Source organism: Heteronotia binoei, chromosome 12 (genome assembly GCF_032191835.1).
Source record: "Heteronotia binoei isolate CCM8104 ecotype False Entrance Well chromosome 12, APGP_CSIRO_Hbin_v1, whole genome shotgun sequence".
In the NCBI taxonomy this organism is placed as follows: Eukaryota; Metazoa; Chordata; class Lepidosauria; order Squamata; family Gekkonidae; genus Heteronotia; species Heteronotia binoei.
The window spans coordinates 69,219,820-69,238,658 of record NC_083234.1 but is presented as its reverse complement, the minus strand read 5'-3'; the positions used below and the strand labels follow the sequence as shown (position 1 = coordinate 69,238,658).

At 44.7% G+C, this 18,839-nt stretch overlaps 1 protein-coding gene across 1 annotated transcript in view; it reads left to right on the top strand.

Moving 5' to 3' along the window:
- The window catches only part of LOC132580027 (collagen alpha-1(XXVII) chain-like), a 406,754-nt gene that overhangs the window by 261,076 nt on the left and 126,839 nt on the right, over positions 1-18,839 (top strand). The window contains 2 exon segments of the mRNA XM_060250632.1: positions 3,686-3,739; positions 8,818-8,862. Coding sequence (XP_060106615.1) covers positions 3,686-3,739; positions 8,818-8,862 — 99 coding nt within the window.

Here is an 18,839-nt window from a genome sequence, read left to right as displayed (position 1 = left end):
AGGCATTTCTCTTTATTAGGGTTTGTAGAGTCTTTCGGGATCAAGTGCCGTGTTCTACTGGAGAAAGTTTTCCTTCCAGACGTTTCGTTCTCAGCTGCGGAGAACATCCTCAGTGGCGTTGCAGCCGGAGCAGGCACTCAGACCTCAATGCTGTGCATTGAGCAGCCAAGAAGGTCTGAGCGCCTGCTCTGGCTGCAACACCACTGAGGATGTTCTCCGCAGCTGAGAACGAAACGTCTGGAAGGAAAACTTTCTCCAGTAGAACACGGCACTTGATCCCGAAAGACTCTACAAACCCTAATGATGTTACCAGCCGTGAAAACCTGAAATCTTTGATAACATTTCTCTTTAAATAATTTCTCCAAGCCAAGCCACCCAGCAGCCTGGAGAATGCATTTAAAGTTAAAGTTGCTTTCTTTCTACCTCCCGCTCCCATCTTCCTTCCTTCCTTCCTTCCTTCCTTCCTTCCTTCCTTCCTTCCTTCCATCCATCCATCTTTCAGCTCTCAAACATCTGACATTTGTGTCTTGCAGCTCTCCAGCATTTGACATTTATTTTACTCGGCTCTTATGTTAAGCAAGTTTGGCCAACCTGATATTGGGTGTACGTTCTCTATTGCTTGATCTCTCTGTATAGATCTCTCTGCATGGATATGAAATTTGTTTTTCTTCCTATTTCAGTCTGTATCTGGACTATGGCAATGGTGTTATTCTTTGTGTATCTCTTTTAATAACTAAAACAAATGGTTTGCATGAACCAAAGGTCTTTGCAAAAGCCGATATGCTCCACACAGGAAAAAATAGCACAGGCTAATGGATTTACACTTCATTATGTAGCAAATTAGTTCATTACAATAAAACTGGAGGTAAACCAGAAATGAGATTTATATGTGCAGCTTGGAACTATGTTTGGAAGCTATGGTTAGCCCAAACTATGGTTTGGCATTATCAATCGTCGCCATGGTAATTGATTATATACAGTTGTAGCTGGATTATTTTGTTGTTGTTTCACAGCAGCAGCAGCTGGAGACTGGGTTGTTTTCTAAGCGATGCGTCGTACCACTGTTCGTCTGGTGGAAGCAAAACCTTTCTCTGCTCTTCCCAGCTACCTCCTGTGACCCCTTGATTGAGGAAGAGGGACCATCAAACAGCCCTTTGGGTCTTGGGACAGGAACCCCGCCGAGAAAAGGAGGACTGGGCGATCAGCTGTAAAAAAAAATCTGTATTTTTTTTGGAACTGGCCAGCTACAAATGAGTTTTACTGGATAATGGCTTTTGCTTGGTAGTAGAGCATTTGCTCTGTGTGTAGAAAGTCCCAGGGTCAGTCCTTAGCATCTTCAGCTAGAAGGATCAGGTGACAGGTGATGTGAAAGATGACTACATGAGACAGTGGAGACAATACCAAGGCTTTTATTGAGCAGGACCGCACAGGAATGCAGTTGCAGCTGGCTTGGCACCAGTGTTCCCTCTAAGCTGAGTTAGTGTGAGCTAGCTCACAGATTTTTAGCTTTCAGCTCACACATTTTTATCTTAACTCAGGAAGGATGACCCCAGAGTAGCTCACAATTTTAATGCCAGTAGCTCACAACTTTAATACCAGTAGCTCACAAAGAAGAATTTTTGTTCACAAGATTCTGCAGCTTAGAGGGAACATTGCTTGGCAGCAGGGGGTGTGGCCTAATATGCAAATGAGTTCCTGCTGGGCTTTTTCTACAAAAAAAGCCCTGGACAATATTGACCTTTATGGCCTAGTGGACTGATTCAGTATATGTCAGCTTGATGTGTATTGTGTAATGTCAACTGAAGACCGTGCATGGAAAAGATGTTTGAGGCATTTCTCGTTGGGGACCATAGATGACAGTGGAGTGCTAAATATTGAACAGGTGATATGGTATGTAAGGAATGCTGCCCTGTTTCTTGTGTCACCCTTCCAGATGTTGGGGAGCCACAAAGACACTTTAGTAGCCCCCAGATTATGGAACTGGCTCCTCATGGAGGTCCATCTGCTCCCTTCTCTGTTCTTGTTCAGGAGGCAAGTTAAAGCTATTCTGCCAGGAGAACTTACCTTTTTTGTCATAGGAGAGATTGTCTTGCACTGAGTCAGACCACTGGTCCATCTTCGCTTAGTGTTATTTAGTGTGACCAGCAGCAGTTTTTGAGGTACTTAGCACTGCCATTCTGGAGAGAAATTCAACCACTTCTTGGGCATATCTAAATATCAGCCCTTTGGGGTGAGTGTATCTTGAATAGCAGGAGCTCTGTGGCGCAGAGTTGGTAAGTTGCAGTACTGCAGTCCAAGCTTTGCTCATGACCTGGGTTTGATCCCGGCAGAAGCTGGGTTCAGGTAGCCGGCTCAAGGTTGACTCAGCCTTCCATCCTTCCGAGGTCGGTAAAACGAGTACCCAGCTTGTTGGGGGTAAGGTGTAGATGACTGGGGAAGGCAATGACAAACCACCCTGTTAAAAAGTCTGCTGTGAAAACGTCATGATGCAATGTCACCCCAGAGTCAGAAACGACTGGTGCTTGCACAGGGGGACTACCTTTACCTCTATCTTGAACAGCAGTGGATAACTTTGTGAGTAAAAATCTGGGGGTTTGCCTGTGTTTGAGGGCCACAGGTTCCTTCCCCAACTGTTTCCCCATGGAGGCCCACCTGCTCCCTTCTCTGTTCTTGTTCAGGAGGCAAGTTAAGGCTATTCTGCTAGGAGAACTTACCTTGTATGTCATAGGAGAGATTGCCTTGAACTGAGTCAGTCTATCTCACTCACTGTTGTTTCGTATGACCAGTAGCAGTTTTGGAGTTACTAGCATTGCCATTCTGAAGAGAAATTTAACCACTTCTTGGGTATATCTATATCAGCCCTTTTGGGTGAGTGTATCTTGAATAGCAGTGTATTATTTTTACTCACAGCTGTATCTGGGTTTCTGCCTGTGTTTGAGGGCCACAGGTTGGACTCTGGCTCTTTCTTTTTGCCAGCGCAGGCCCATCTTTCCCACTCTCCTGCTCTTAGTGGCTTTTGGGCCTTGCTCTTGATAGCAGTTTTGCAGGGACATCAGTCCACTAACCAAGGCTGCAGTCCACTGTTAAGTTGACCAGATGTGCCCCACAGACCATAGTTTGCCCATCTCCGATTTTGACTTTATCACGCGTGTGTGTCAGTGAAGGCATACGAACCCTAAGGTGCCATCCAGCGTACAGGCTGCCATTGCAAACCTGCAATCACTAAGGTTTGCTTTGAACTCAGCCCATTGTAGGACAATTGACCTTGCCCCTCCCTCAGCAGAAAGGGAAAGAAAACCCAGCTTCCTGACTTGTAAAATCCTGCAGGTCAGAGTAGATGAACCCATTACTCTGCTGGTGGAGAAAAGCCTCCAGTAATATGCATTAGTGGAGATGGCGTGGCTTGCAGAGTGATCCTCAATATGAGAATAAGGCTGTAAGAAGCATATTCCTCTTTTGTGTGTGAGTGAAGTAGTAAAAGTTCTCTGGTTCTTTTATAATTTACTTTGACCCCCCCCCCCCCTTAGCGATGCTCTCTTTCAAAATGCCAGACCTTTGGATTAAATGGGGCCATCATTTGCAGCATTAGGGAGACACCTGCTGTTTGTTCCGCTTATATAATTTCCCCCCTCTGTCTTTTATAATATTATGAATTAATATATCCACTTTTTTTTTCTTGTTTTAGGGGGCTCGAGGCCCGGATGGCCCAGTTGGTGAGCTGGGGTCCCGAGGTGCCAAGGTGAGCCCTCCCTTTTTCCCAAAAAAGATGGGATTGCTCTTGGTTCTTCTTCATCATCATCATCATCATCTTGGTTATGATTGGAAATTTTCCATAATATTCTGGGAACCCAGGGACCTGGCGTCATTCATTCATTCATTCATTCATTCATTCATTCATTCATTCATTCATTCATGTGAAGATTTATCTCCTCTCAGCCCAAAAGGTTTCCAATATAGATAACACTAACAACTTGAATTGAAACAGGTCAGTAAAAGGGGCGGGGGGGGGGGGAGACCCAAAACATCTGCAAAGATACCAGAACAACCCAACATCCAGTCAGTAAGGATAACCATATATAGATGAAAATCTTGATGGTCTTTAAAATGCTACCGGATTCGAATCTTGCTCATATTACAGAGGAGAAAGGGTGAAAAAAATAACCTATTGCATAGGTATACAGAAATGTTTGAGCCTGACACTTAAAGCTGAACAAGTTGAATGTCTGACAAATACCCGTGGAGAGGGCATTCTACAAATGAGGTGCCACTGCGAAGAAGACCCTTTCACTTACAGGATTGTATTAGTTCCCCACTTTGAAAGGTGGAGTTGTGCTGAGTGGAGACTCTGAGGAAGCTTACAAAGTTCCAAACAGGTTCATATGTTCTGCAGGGTAGAAAGGCTACTCATATGTATTTGAAATGAGTAAGTAAAATTAACAGAGAAGGAAGAAGGCCTAGCTAGAGTTGCCAACCTCCAGGTGGTAGCTGGAGATCTCCCAAGATTGTAGCTGATCTCTAGGCAACCGAGAACAGTTCACCAGGAGAAAATAGCTGCTTTAGAAGGCAAACTCCATGGCATTATACCCCAGTTGAGCCACTCCCTTCCCCCAGCCCCACTCTGCTAAGACTTCATCTCCAAAATCTCCAGGCATTTCCTAACCCAGAGCTGGCAACCCTGTGTCAAGTCCCTGGACTTCCAGCTATCAGTACACTCTGTGGTCATTTAAGAGTTTTATTGACCTCAGGGCAAGATGCTTCTTGCGAAAACTGACAATGGCAGGAACGAGTCCCTTCATATACCTTAGGTCAGCTGTTATATCTCAAAGCAGTAGGCGCCGAGCAAGCAATCCCTCCCACCAAAGCTACATCCCCATGTCCAGTATGCAGGTGCAAACTGAGAGCCGGACGAGTGACCTTGGTTCCCTCAATAACCAATCAGAACGATGCTTGTGTTTGGTGCTGAAAGAGGTAGCGATGGCTGGCAGAAGCGGTGCAAGTGCAGGGTTACTACAGGGCATTGCTGCAACAACATAAACGAAGGCAAGAGACCCTCTTGACACTCTAGCCCTAGAAGACCAATATTTAAAACCAGTTTGGATTGAATTAGTGGGATTAGTGTAGGCCAAGATTAAATTCCGAAGTGAGGATGGGAGCGGTGCCTGAGGTTAAACACGCCCTGAAGCCCCGCCTGCTCTTGTCTGCCGTTCCTTGCTGGGGATCCAAATGGAGCGTTTAAATCAGGGGTTTCGAACTCATTTGCTATGAGGGCCGGATCTTACATAAATGAGTTCTTGTAGGGGCCAGCCGTGTTGGGCCGGGCCATGTGTGTACCTATTTAAGATTAGGTAGCAGAGAGATAAAACTTTTTAAAGGACACAGACAAATATGACTAAAGGTTTTTTTTTTTTAAACCCTTAAAATAAAACATGCTTAAAACATTAGCGTGTTGGTCTTAAAGGTGCTTTCTTTGTATTTCTCACACGGGATCCAGGGAACTGGCAAAGGAAGGGACCAGGAGGGGAAGGAGACCCAACCAATGGAGAAAATAAGAGGTTTTGCTTTGTAGCTCCTGTGCAATTGAGCAAGCTTTGCAAAGCAAGCTGAGATGCAGAAGGAAGCAAGAGAGAGGGAGAAGGAAGCAGACAAGAGCCAGTAGCTCAGGGGCCTGATAGGAGCCCTCTGGGGGCCTGATTCGGCCCTTGGGCTGCATGTTTGACACCCCTGGTTTAAATGTTCTCGAAAGTACTCTTTCTTTGATACGGCTTCAGAAATTCTGAGACTGGTTTTAGGGACTGTGGCTGAGCCCTGCTATGTGGTATGCAAGAAAGACGCTGGTTATGGGTACCGCTTGCATGAGATTAAGTCTTTCCACAGGATCTTTAGTAGTAGTGTCATGCAGTCCGAGAAGTTGGCCAGTATCTGAGGCCCGGACCAGTGTTTACAGCAACCTAAGCAGGTTCACATTAGCCCTGCTTCTGAGGTTTCTTCTTTTCCTCTCCTTCCTGGCCCTGCCATGCCAAGCCAAGGCCTTTGGTTAGCTTGAGGGATAAGAGAGCTGGAGAAAGAAGCAGCGACTCCAAAAGGGATTTTGAGATGATGGTCTCATTCATCAAAATGTCTTAGGGCAACAATGCTGAGTTAATTCATCAATGAAAAATATTTTGATTGATTGAAACAAGGCCCTAGATTAACTGAGCTGCAGATTTAAAAAAAAGGGAAAAGAATACACATCATTATACAAATTGCAATTGTCTGCATTCCTCCACCCTTTCCCAAAAAAGGCTTGGAGAATCTGGATCACTCCAGCATTGTAACGCATCGATCCCTTTCAGATAAAGTTGTTTCATTTGATTATCAACAGATGATAGCATCAGCATCCATCCATTGGCATTAGCCTCAGAACAAATAGCTAGGTTGAGCAAGAGAGGGTGGAAAGAGGGTCATGGTGTGGGGGAGGAAAAAAAAACACAAAGGTCTGGAAGTAATCCTAAAGAACTGGAGGTTTCTATTGCTGCGGGCTGGATTTCCCCTCTCCTCCAGGTCTCAAGCACTCCTCACTGTTCCATGTTTCCAAGAACGCTTGGCAATATTTAGGAAGATTTCAGGGCTCCTGTTCACCTCTTGGACTGGACAGTGGTAAATCCATTCCAGATGAAGGAGTATTCCGCAGCTCATAGACAAGAGCAGAAGGCTTATGGCGAAGATCACTTTCCTATGAATGAGCCTCACTGACTAAAATGGGACTTACTTCTGAGTAGGCCTACCTAGGTCTGCTATAGAAAATGGTTGTGGGATCTGGGAAACAGAGTGACTTGGGCCTAGTTTTCGTATACAGCAGAAGAATCTGTTTCTGGAAATTACCTTTCAGGCTCATGTAACTGAAATCTCCTTCATCGCAAAAATAATGTTCCTGTCTATTAAAAAAAAACCGTAGAAAGCTCTCCACTATGTCCCTGGAAGGGCGTTACACTCCACTGGTCGAAATCTGCTGGTGATCCCTGACCTGAAAGAGATCCGGCTGTCCCCAACAAGGGCCAGGGCTTTTTCTGTCCTGGCCCCGACTTGGTGGAACGCTCTGCCAGAAGATATCAGGACCCTGCAGGATCTTCTTCAGTTCCGCAGGGCCTGTAAGGCAGAGATGTTCTGCCAAGCATTTGCATGAGGACAGCGATGGTTGCCATTCTGGCACCTTCTTCTCTCCATCCCCCCTTGGGGAGATCCCCCCACCCCTAACGTAATGTCTGAACAATAGCACTTTATAAACGAGATGCCATCGGGGTTTGTAATCTACTTTTAATGTAACTGATTTTATTGATATTAATATATGTATTTTATTTTAATGAACATATGAGCATCTGAAGCTGCCTTATACTGAATCAGACCCTCGGTCCATCAAAGTCAGTATTGTCTTCTCAGACTGGCAGTGGCTCTCCAGGGTCTCAAGCTGAGGTTTTTCACACCCATTTGCCTGGACCCTTTTTTGGAGATGCCAAGGATTTAACCTGGGACCTTCTGCTTCCCAAGCAGATGCTCTACCACTGAGCCACCATCCTTCCCCATGTTGTTCATCGCCCAGAGCCTGGCACTATTCGAGATGGGGCGATTCATCCAGTTTAATAAATAGCAACAACAACTTCAGCTAAAGGGTGTCTTTCTTAGCTGGGCACAGTGCCAGTTGGTAGCTTCTCTCTGCCGTACATAGAGCAGTTTTCCTAAGTTTAAAAACATTGAATTTTTTTTAAAAAAATTAAAAAAATAAAATAAAACCCATTATAGAAAAAGTGAGCACACCAGTATAACTTCAGAAGGCGGCAAAAATTAAAAAAAAAATTGTCAGAACTGAGTGTCAGTAATAAAATCTACAGATGTAAAAGAACATCAGGGAACTGAAAACCCCAGTTGCCCTGCAGATGAAAGCTGTTTGCAGTGGTTTCTGTAAATTCAAAAGGGAGGGATCCCAGTAGAGCTCCTGAGGCAAGGACTTCCATAGTTATGGCTAGTGAGAGATAAATGTGGAGGAGGAACTCAACAAGAGTAAGCAGTTATTTTGGAGAGCAATTCAGAGTTACATACGTCTTGTATGTTTGGATACTCCTTTATTTTAAAAGCCCCCTGCTGGTAGGCAACTAGATTTCAGGGAGCACAGGGAATTTGATTTCAATTAGATGTCAGGGAGCATGCTTAGAGAGCACACGAAAGCTTACGTTCTGAATAAAACTAAGGGAGAGTTTTATTCAGGGAGAGACATGCTGTTTTTCGTTGGGTAGAGAATGTTTGTGAATGGAATTGATTCAGCTGTTTGAGCACCCCATAGGTTGTCCATTTCGTCTGCTGCTTGTGAGAATGAAAAGTTAGGTTAGGTAGAGGAGTCTTGGGGGGCATTGATAGAAGTCACATTTTTTTAGCCTCTTGGGGGCATTGAAAGGAAGTACTTCTTCACCCAAAGGGTGATTAACAAATGGAATTCACTGCCACAGGAGGTGGCGGCGACTACAAGCATAGCCAGCTTCAAGAGGGGATTGGATAAACATATGGAGCAGAAGTCCATCAGTGGCTATTAGCCACAGCTTATTGTTGGAACTCTCTGTCTGGGGGCAGTGATGCTCTGTATTCTTGGTGCTTGGGAGGGGCAACAGTGGGAGGGCTTCTAGTGTCCTGGCCCCACTGATAGACCTTCTGATGGTGCCTGGTTTTTTTGGTGTGACACAGAGTGTTGGACTGGATGGGCCATTGGCCTGATCCAGCATGGCTACTCTTATGTTCTTAAGTCTGTTGGCAAGCTGGATTCACTTTATTTTTTGCTGTTTTTGAAAATAGGGCCAAACAGGGCACCCGGGCAAGCCAGGACCAGATGGGCAGCAGGTATGTTGATTGTCTTTGGAGTGTTTTCAAAGGGATATACAAATTTCTATCACCAGAAATGTAACGTAACTGGTATGTTCCATGGCATCTCTCATACTCAGTGGCTTATGCTTGCTTATTCTGCTTTTAAAATTACCTTTGGAGATCCATCCTTGTCCCATCCCTTCCCAGCAAATTATTATTATTATTAAATTTTATTTGTATCCCGCCCTCCCCGCCTAGGCAGGCTCAGGGCGGCTAACAACATTCAATAAAACATTATACAGTATACAATGATTAAAAACAACATTAAAATTATACATAGTTAAATACATATTTTAAGACTAATCCAGCTTATATAATTTATAACTTAATTTATAACTTAACATATAACTTAACAGCAGCAAAGATGTTCCGGGCGCTATTTATCCATTTACTTATTTATATGATGGCAAAGATCACTATAGAGTTACTTTGTTGGATCATCCGTTCGGCCATCCTTCGTCAGCAGTCTAGGAAGGCCTGCCTAAAGAGGATGGTCTTGCAGGCCCTGCAGAATTGGTCTAGGCTCCGCAGGGCCCGCACCTCCTCCGGGAGCTGATTCCACAGGCACGGGGCTACCATGGAAAAGGCCCGTGCCCGAGTGCTCTGTAATTTCGCCTCCCTTGGCCCAGGGACAGTCAGCTTGTTCTTCCCTGCTGACCGCAGTGCTCTTTGGGGCTTGTATGGGGAGAGACGGTCCTTCAGGTAGGCAGGTCCTCGGCCATATAGGGCTTTAAAGGTAATGACCAGCACTTTGTAGCGAATCCGGTATAACTGGCAGCCAGTGCAGTTCGCGCAGCCTTGGCTGTATATGCTCCCATTTCGGGAGTCCTAATAACAGCCTGGCTGCTGCGTTCTGCACTAGCTGCAGCTTCCGGGTTCGACACAGAGGCAGCCCCATGTAGAGGGCTGTGACCGTAAACGAGAAGGTACTTTTGGTGCCATATTTAGACACTACAGTTGGGAGCGATATGTGGTAATGCTTGTTGATTTTGCTGAATTTCTCCACTCTTTGGACACAGCTATTCAAAATCAGAAGGGTCGGCCCACTGTAGAACTACCCTTACATCTTTCTCCCCACCCCCACCTCCTGGTCACATATTCTGTCTTCTCTGAGCTTAAGAAAGTCCAGTACTTCATGTTTTTAGCTGAAGCCAGCTGTGCACAGTGCTGGTTGGCTGGTCCCTGTGACATCACAAATCCACTTTCCCCCCTAGCAGTTCTTAAAGTTTTAAATAATGAATAAGATTTAGATTTTTTTTTTTAAAAAAACTCTAGGGTGCTAAACAAAACATTTAACTGGATGAACTTGCATGGAGCTTTGGCAGGGACAGGATATGCAGAATAGGCAAGGAGGAAGAAATAATCTTGGATGAATCTGTATCTTCTTTGGGGAATGGAAGTGGGGGTGAAGGTGAGCCAGCAGACCTCTACGTATGGATCCCCCTAGCTCTTTTCTGTGTAGGAGTCAATCCTTTTCCATTCTCAGGGAACTTCCCTCCAACTGCATGAACTTTGAGAAGCCGAATTTCAGCGGGAGAGAGGGAGTGGTCCTCCCTTCAAGATTAACTAGAGACTCTGAATTCGAGGGGAGGGGGTGCCATTGTCCATGATCCCATAACGTTGGGATTGTGGTAAAAATGCACCCATAATTCCTCAAGGCTCTATTATGTCTGCCAGGACATGAAGGAAGATTTGCAAGGTTTAAGGAATCTCTAAAGGATCTATCATTCACTCATGTGGCTCAGGTGTGGGTGGGTCGTTCTGTATATGTAACCAAAAGGGAGAGGATTCTTTAATCCTTCCAAGCCCTTCTAAACCTTGGCATAGACCAGGCAAAATCATGTATTAAGCAGAGAGTGCTAGATATAGAAAGACAAACAAATATTCTCAGTTCTGTATATAGTTTCTATATATAGAAAGACAAATAAATATTCTCAGTTCCCCAGACCATTTCTCTTCGGCAAACAGTAGATACATAGTTGCTTCCGCCGCCTACCTATACTTTCTTGAATCTTACAACGCTACAAGGGCCTTTACTTTAGCTAGGGGTATGTCCCTGCCATCTGCGGTAGTAGAGGGGAGGTATAAAGGGACTCCTTATGCATTTAGACTCTGTTCCTGTTCCCAGCCTGAAATAGATTCTCTGGAGAATATATATTTTTAATTGTTCTTTTCATACGGCGAGCTGAAGGGAAATTATCAGCCCGCTGTTGGAAGGGTTCCCCGGCAGATCAAATAAACACAAATTTGATTATCTTCTGTCAGAGAGGAACCACCAAACAACAAGACAGGTGGCTAGGTTCTGTTCCCAGGTTGATAAAGAACACAAAAAGCGAGACAAATAGGCCAAACTGTAATTCTTTTAGTAAATTTTTAAGTGACTTTTTAAAATGGTTTAAATAATATATTTTTTAAAAAAATTATTTTTTTTTACTGTGATAACCTTTAAATCATCAAATTTTGACATGCAGATTCTTTGTGGGACTTTTTATAAGGTACTTTTAAGGTTGTTCGAGATGACTAAAATGTTCTGGTCAATGACTGTAATAATAAACTAACCGTTTCCTCTCTCAGCGATCGTTTGGAATTCTAGCATGAGACGTCCATGGGGCAAATGTGTCTTTATGCATTCATGGACAAATTCTGTGAGACAGCTGAATTCTCCTTGAATTTTAGACATCTTCCTTCATGGATTTCCTAAAACCTTGACATAGGCTTCCAGTAGGTTTTGAACTAATGGCTGAAACTGTGTATTTTCAGGGAAAGACAGGAGAGATGGGGGAGACGGGACCTCACGGCTTCCCCGTAAGTTCTTGGCTTTAGTTCTGTATCACCTGGATCACCCTTTGTCAATAATTATATTACGATTAAAATTCTTTTCCTCAAATAGAATATTAACATCGGGGCTTTTTTTTGTAGCAGGAACGTCTTTACATATTAGGCTACACCCCCCGGTATAGTCAATTCTCCTGGAGCTTAAAATAATAATAAGATGATAATGGAGTCTCAGAGTGGCTCACAATCTCCTTTATCTTCTTCCCCCACAACAGACATCCTGTGAGGTGGGTGGGGCTGAGAGGGCTCTCGCAGCAGCTGCCCTTTCAAGGACAACTCCTGCGAGAGCTATGGCTGACCCAAGGCCATTCCAGCAGGTGCAAGTGGAGGAGTGGGGAATCAAACCCGGTTCTCCCAGTTAAGAGTCCGCACACTTAACCACAACACCAAACTGGCTCTGTATTAAGAGCCCTGTAAGCTCTTGGAGGATTGGCTACATCAGGGGTGTGTGGCCTAATAAAGAAAGGAGTTCGTGCTACAAAAAGAAGCCCCGATTAACATAGATACTGTGACACACTATATACAGACAACAACTAATAAATATGACAAATTAACTGGTTTGTCATCTCTGAAAACGAAATGTATGTTTGCTTTCTTGCCTTTCAATGAAAGAAGGGGAGGGGATGGTGCTCAGTGCTGGAGCACATGCTTTGACTACAGACAGATCCGGGCTCAGTCTCTGGCATATCCAGTTCAAGGTAGCAAGGCTGGAGAAGACCTTTCTCTGCCTGAGCTCTGAAGAACTGCTGCTACTTAAGATAGCCAAAGCTGAGTTAAGTGGAACACTGGTGTAAGGTTTTCTATGTTCGTATGGGTGTGCCTCAGTGGTAGAACACATGCTGTGCATGCATGCATAATGTTCCGCTTTTAATCCCTGGCATCCCCAGTGGAAAGATCTCAGGCAGCAGATCCAGCTGTGGTGTAGTGGCTAAGAGTGGCGGACTCTAATCTGGAGAACCAGGTTTGATTCCTCACTCCTTCACCTCAAGCCAGCTGGGTGACCTTGGGCCAGTCACAGCTCTCTCAAAGTTCTCTCAGCCCCATGTAACTCACAGGATGTCTGTTGTGGGGAGAGGAAGAGGAGGTGATTGTAAGCTTGTAAGGTTGTGAAGAGTAGGCTATAAAATCAACTCTTCCTATTTGGTAAAGTGGTATGGTGTACAGGATTGTAAGCTGCTCTGAGAATCCGAGTGAAAGATGGGATATAAATCCAGTCACCTCCTCCTTCTCCTCCTGCTCCTTCAAATTAGACACTATATAGGTCAAAGATATGATGCTATATGTTGGCATGGGTACAGATCCCTGAGTAAGGGAATGTTACATTGAAATCTCTAAAGGATCTCATGTAGAAAGATCTTTGCCTGAGATTTTGGAGAGCCAGAGCTGATGGTACTGAACTAGATTGGTCAATGACCTCTCTCAGTAGAAGGCAACCAATACCAGATTGGAGGTCACATGTGAACATGAGAAGCTTTGTTACAGCCTCAGGGAATTATTCCATCTAGTGCAGTCTTTCTCTGACTGACAGTAGCTCTCCAGAGCATCACTCTGTCCCGGCACCTACTTCAGTTTGGTGTAGTGGTTAAATGTGCGGACTCTTATCTGGGAGAACCAGGTTTGATTCCCCACTCCTCCACTTGCACCTGCTGGCATGGCCTTGGGTCAGCCCTCTGGCAGAGGTTGTCCTTGAAAGGACAGCTGCTGTGAGAGCCCTCTCCAGCCCCACCCACCTCACAGGGTGTCTGTTGTGGGGGAGGAAGGTAAAGGAGATTGTGAGCCGCTCTGAGACTCTTCGGAGTGGAGGGCAGGATATAAATCCAATATCTTCTTCTTCTTCTTCTTCTTCTTGAGGGCCAAGCTTTGATGCATTTTTAACAGAACCTGTACCTGACTCATTTAAAAAGTCTCATGTAGTTTGACCCTGAGCTTTTAACTGGAGATTAGGGACTGAATTTGGTGTCTTCTAAGGACATAAGGGAAGCCATGTTGAACCAGGCCAGTGGCCCATCCAGTCCAACACTCTGTGTCACACAGTGGCCAAAAAACCAGGTGCCATCAGGAGGTCCATCAGTGGGGGCAGGACACTAGAAGCCCTCCCACTGTTGCCACCCCCCCCCCCCCCAAGTACCAAGAATACAGAGCATCACTGCCCCAGACAGTGAGTTCCAACAATATGCTGTGGCTAATGGCCACTGATGGACCTCTGCTCCATATGTTTATCTGCACAAAGGAAGGCGATTCCTTCTTTCTAGCTTTCCTATTTATGGTGGCTTTCCATGCTACTTTACTTATAGTGTCTCTGTGATTGTCAGTCTCCTTTTATATAAAACAAAATCCCTTTTAGCAATACAATTCAAAGTGATTATGATCCACCACTTAGCCACAGACTCCCCCGGGAGAAAGTAGCCAGGATTCAAACCCAGGCCAGAAGACCGTTGACATCGTACGATGCCTCCATGCTTGCAACGTTGCCTCTCTTTTTTACCATATTCTGTAATAAAGCGATTTAGATATTGCAGGTTGCCCGTGTGTTTTATTTTGCCATTCGGAGACGGAAGGAGCTGATGAGGTTTTCAAATACTTTGCATAACATATTTTTGCAGCCGCAATTGTATGTATTGTTTTTTTGATGTTGAACAGGTAGGTCCTTAGTCTATCAATTTAAAATGGAATTATTTTATGTTATCTCTCCACCCCCCCGCAAAGGATGCATTCCTCCTCTCAGTACTGTCTAGCTGTGTTGCTTTTTAGCTAAAGTATTTACCAGATGCCAGCGATGCTCCAGGCAGGGTGAAAAGTCACACACCGCACTCAGCCTCTGACTCACTGTTGTCTCATCTTAATGCAGGGTATCCAAGGACATTCTGGACCCCAAGGAGCAAAAGGGCCTCCAGGAGACCCGGCAAGTACCTCACAGGAGCTGTCTTCATCCCTTTGCTTTTTACCCAGTTACTAAGTTGTCTCTCTTTTTCTGAACAACTCACACTCTAGGAGCGTCAGTTCCTGCCATCTAGAGCCTCGAAGATGTAGGTTGATTGCCTCCCAGTGAAACTAGGGCCCTAGCAAAGATGTCGTTGTGTGAGTCCATCCAGCACTCTTTGATAACAATCCTGGTCCTCTCACAGGGCTGCTGGAGGCAGGGTTCCTTTGGTGTTTCCGTCTCATTCGCATCATGTGTAGGAATGAGATGTTCCTTGTGCCATTCTCATATTGTGCTGGAATTCAGTGCTGCATTCCATTTCCCCTTCGTTCCATTTCCCCTTAATTCTTACTTAATTGGGAGCATATCTGAAATGAATTCTGCAACTGGAACACGTACAGTTGGCCGTAGGTTTCAGCTTCTTCATTTGATTTGCATCTTTTACTGACTGATGAAATGTTGCCAAACGAAATAGCCTTGGTGCACGTACAAACGTATAATTCTATCAGGATTGTTTTTCTGTGGTGTGTTAGTGTTGTGCCCACGTGACTGGGTAAAACACTGTGCAGAAACCATTTTGAGCATACAATGGCACCAAGATTGCTTTTGGGCAATGTTTTGTCCTTGCGTAATTGCCCATCGGCGACACAGGAAGAGACAAGAGTTCTGAAAGCTGTGGAAACCTGCGCACGTTTAGTACACTGCAAGATTTGGGGGAAAAGCCCCAACAGAATGAAAAGCAAAAAAAAAAGCTTAATGTGTTAGTTCCATTTTGGAAACAAGACCAGGTTATTCGGAGTGCCAGAATTCTGAAATAAAAAATCCAGATGTCATAAATTATAGAAGCGTCCCTAATCATCTCCCAATTTCCTTTAACAAAAACATCACTCGACAACTAACGGTTTTTTAAAAGTGAAAATAACAGATAATATAAAACAAACGGACAACATTCATTCATGGGAAGTTCCCAAATGGTTAGGATACTTCCACATGATCTGGAGAGCTGAGATTTAGTCTACTCACAATCCCCAACACTGGTTAAGCTAAGTCAGGTAAGTTTGCAGAGAGAAGGTGTGGTGTAGTAATTAGTCAGACGAGGAGTGGCGGTGGCTCAGTGGTAGAGCATCTGCTTGGTAAACAGAAGGTCCCAGGTTCGATCCCCGGCATCTCCAACTAAAAAGAGTCCAGGCAATTAGATGTGAAAAGCCTCAGCTTGAGATCCTGGAGAGCCATTGCCAGTTTGAGTAAACAATACTGGCTTTGATGGACCGAGGGTTTGATTCAGTATAAGTCAGCTTCATATGTTCTGGGGAGGGACGGTGGCTCAGTGGTAGAGCATCTGCTTGGAGCGGAAGATCCCAGGTTCAGTCCCCGGCATCTCCAACTAAAAAGGGTCCAGGCAAATAGGTGTGGAGAAGTCAGCTTGAGACCCTGGAGAGCCGCTGCCAGTCTGAGTAGACTTTGATGGACCGAGAGTCTGATTCAGCATAAGGAAGATTCATGTGTTCATGGCTTCAGAGTCCTACTTTGCCATAAAGCATACAGAATGACCATCAAGTCACCAGCGGCGACTCCACAGAGAACAGTGCCCTAGGCAGGGTGCCCTGCCCTCGGCGAAAACAACAGGAAGCAGCAGTGTGTCTTTGCCTCAGAGCTTGCTGTGCAGCTGAAGTAGCTCCACCACTGCATCTGACACAGCTGGAAGAGTGACAGGCAGCCTCACGGCACGCTCCACGGTGCACGCGCACTGCTGCTCCCCGTTGCTTTTGCCGGTATTTACCTTGCCACGGAGGGGAGGGCGAGTGGGAGGGTGAAACCAGCTCCCATCCAAGGCCCACCCCAGCGCCTTTACTAGGGCTGTGCCCCAGACAGCCGCCTAGGCTGCCTAGTGAAAGGGCCTGCCCTGCAAGTCACTCTTAGCCTAACTGACCCCACAGGACTGTTGTGGGGAGAAAATGAGGTGGGGTGCGGTGGGGATAGATAGATAAATTTTATTGTCATTGTTCTCCACAAAAAGAGAGCAACGAAATGAGGTGCTCTTCCACAAACATACCAACACATCAAACACACATATTCATATTCATACATCTAAAACCATTTAAACCATTAAAACCATTTAAATACATCTAAAACAGATAAACATTCATAAAACCATTAAAACCATTTAAATACATCTAAAACATAATCCTTCATAACCCTGCATTTAACCTAACCACAGCACTTGGATAGAAACTGTCCTTAAATCTGTTTGTCCTAGCCTTCAACACTCTATATCGTCTACCTGACGGTAAGATCTCAAATAGCAAATGGCCCAGATGTGAAGGGTCCCTTAGGATCATTTGTATCTTCCTTTTACATCTCATATTATACAGATCCACCAATGAGGGGAGAGAACATCCGCAAATCTTTTGTGCTCTTCTCGTCACTCTTTGGAGCACCCTTCTCTCTGCTTCCGTGCAGCTCCCAAACCACGCACAGAGGCAATAAGATAAAATGCTCTCAATGGAACTACGATAAAAGGCAACCAGCAGACTCCCTGACAGTTGTAGTGATCTTAAGAGTCTTAAGTAGTATAGTCGTTGCTGGGCCTTTTTCTCTAGAGCTAAAGTATTTGCCCCCCATGTTAGATCTTGTTTCATGGTAATTCCCAGAAACTTCCATTCTGTCACCTGTTCTACCATAACACCATCAATAAACAACGGCTGGATGTCCAAACTACTCTTCCTGTAATCCACTATAATTTCCTTCGTCTTATTTATATTAAAAATAAGATTATTTACTTTACACCAAAGGGACAGCTGTTGAACTTCCCTCCTATACGCAGACTCATCATCCTCAGAGATGAGCCCTACCAACGTTGTATCATCTGCGTACTTAATGATTTTGTTACTCAGACTGCTAGAAACACAATCAGACGTGTAAATAGTGAAAAGAAGTGGACTCAAGACACATCCCTGAGGGGTGCCAGTATTTAAGATCTTCACGGAGGAAATATATCCATCCATTTTAACCCTTTGTGAACGACCTGACAAAAAATTCAAAATCCACTCACATATAGAGTCCGACAGCTTCAAATCTTTAAGCTTAAACAACAATCTATGGGTTGATATCGTATTAAAAGCAGAACTAAAATCTACAAACAACATTCTAACATACGTCCCCTTTTTATCCAAATGCGATAAAGCAGTATAGAGAACAGTATTAACAGCATCCTCAGTAGATCTATTTTTCCTGTAAGCAAACTGATATTCATCAAAAATAACAGGAAGGCAGGAAATAATATATTTTCGAACTAATTGTTCAAAACACTTCATTATCACAGAAGTCAAGGCCACTGGCCTATAGTCATTTAAAACCTTTGCTGGCGTCCTCTTTGGTATTGGGACAATAAGGGAAGCCTTCAAACAAGTGGGAACAATGGATTGTGACAAAGAACGATTGAAAATCTCAGTCCACACCCCGGCTAACTGCCCCGCACATTCCTTTACTACACAACCAGGGATATTATCGGGACCTGCAGCCTTTCTAGAATTTACTGCCTTCATTATACACCTAACATCATGCTCCCTCACAACGAAAGGAGCACGAAAGGAGCAATGAAAGGGGAGAGCCTTGTGTGCTGCTCTGAGCTCCTTCAAGGAAGAACGAGGAAAAAAAAATACTTTGATAGGAATGACCAGGGCTTTTTTTTTTGTAGCAGGAACTCCTTTGCATGTTAGACCACACCCCTCTTATGCAGCCAATCCTCCAAGAGCTCACAGGGCTCTTCTTACAGGGCCTACTGTAAGCTCTTGGAGGATTGGCTACATCAGGGGTGTGCGGCCTAATATGCAAAAGAGCTCCTGCTACAAAAAATAAATAAAAAAGCCCTGGGAATGACAGTCTGGGAGCCGATTCCCCCTCGCCAGAAAGAGGAGGCATTTGCAGAGCCAACCAGGAGGGTGATGATAGAGCTGCCCACCGATAACAACAGACTGGAGGATTCACTCAGTGAAGGATTCCTCGGATTGATGATGAGCAAGGGATATCCACTGGCAGCCGCCCATATTGGCTTGCCACAGTGGAAGTTTGTTTGTGTGAATATCATTGAGTTCTAAAAACATGACATAAAAGCTGTCGCAGTACCAAGAAACACACCATCAGCCCCAATAAAACCATCAGCTCGCTGCTACCCCAGTTCAGCGAAAGCCTGTCCAAA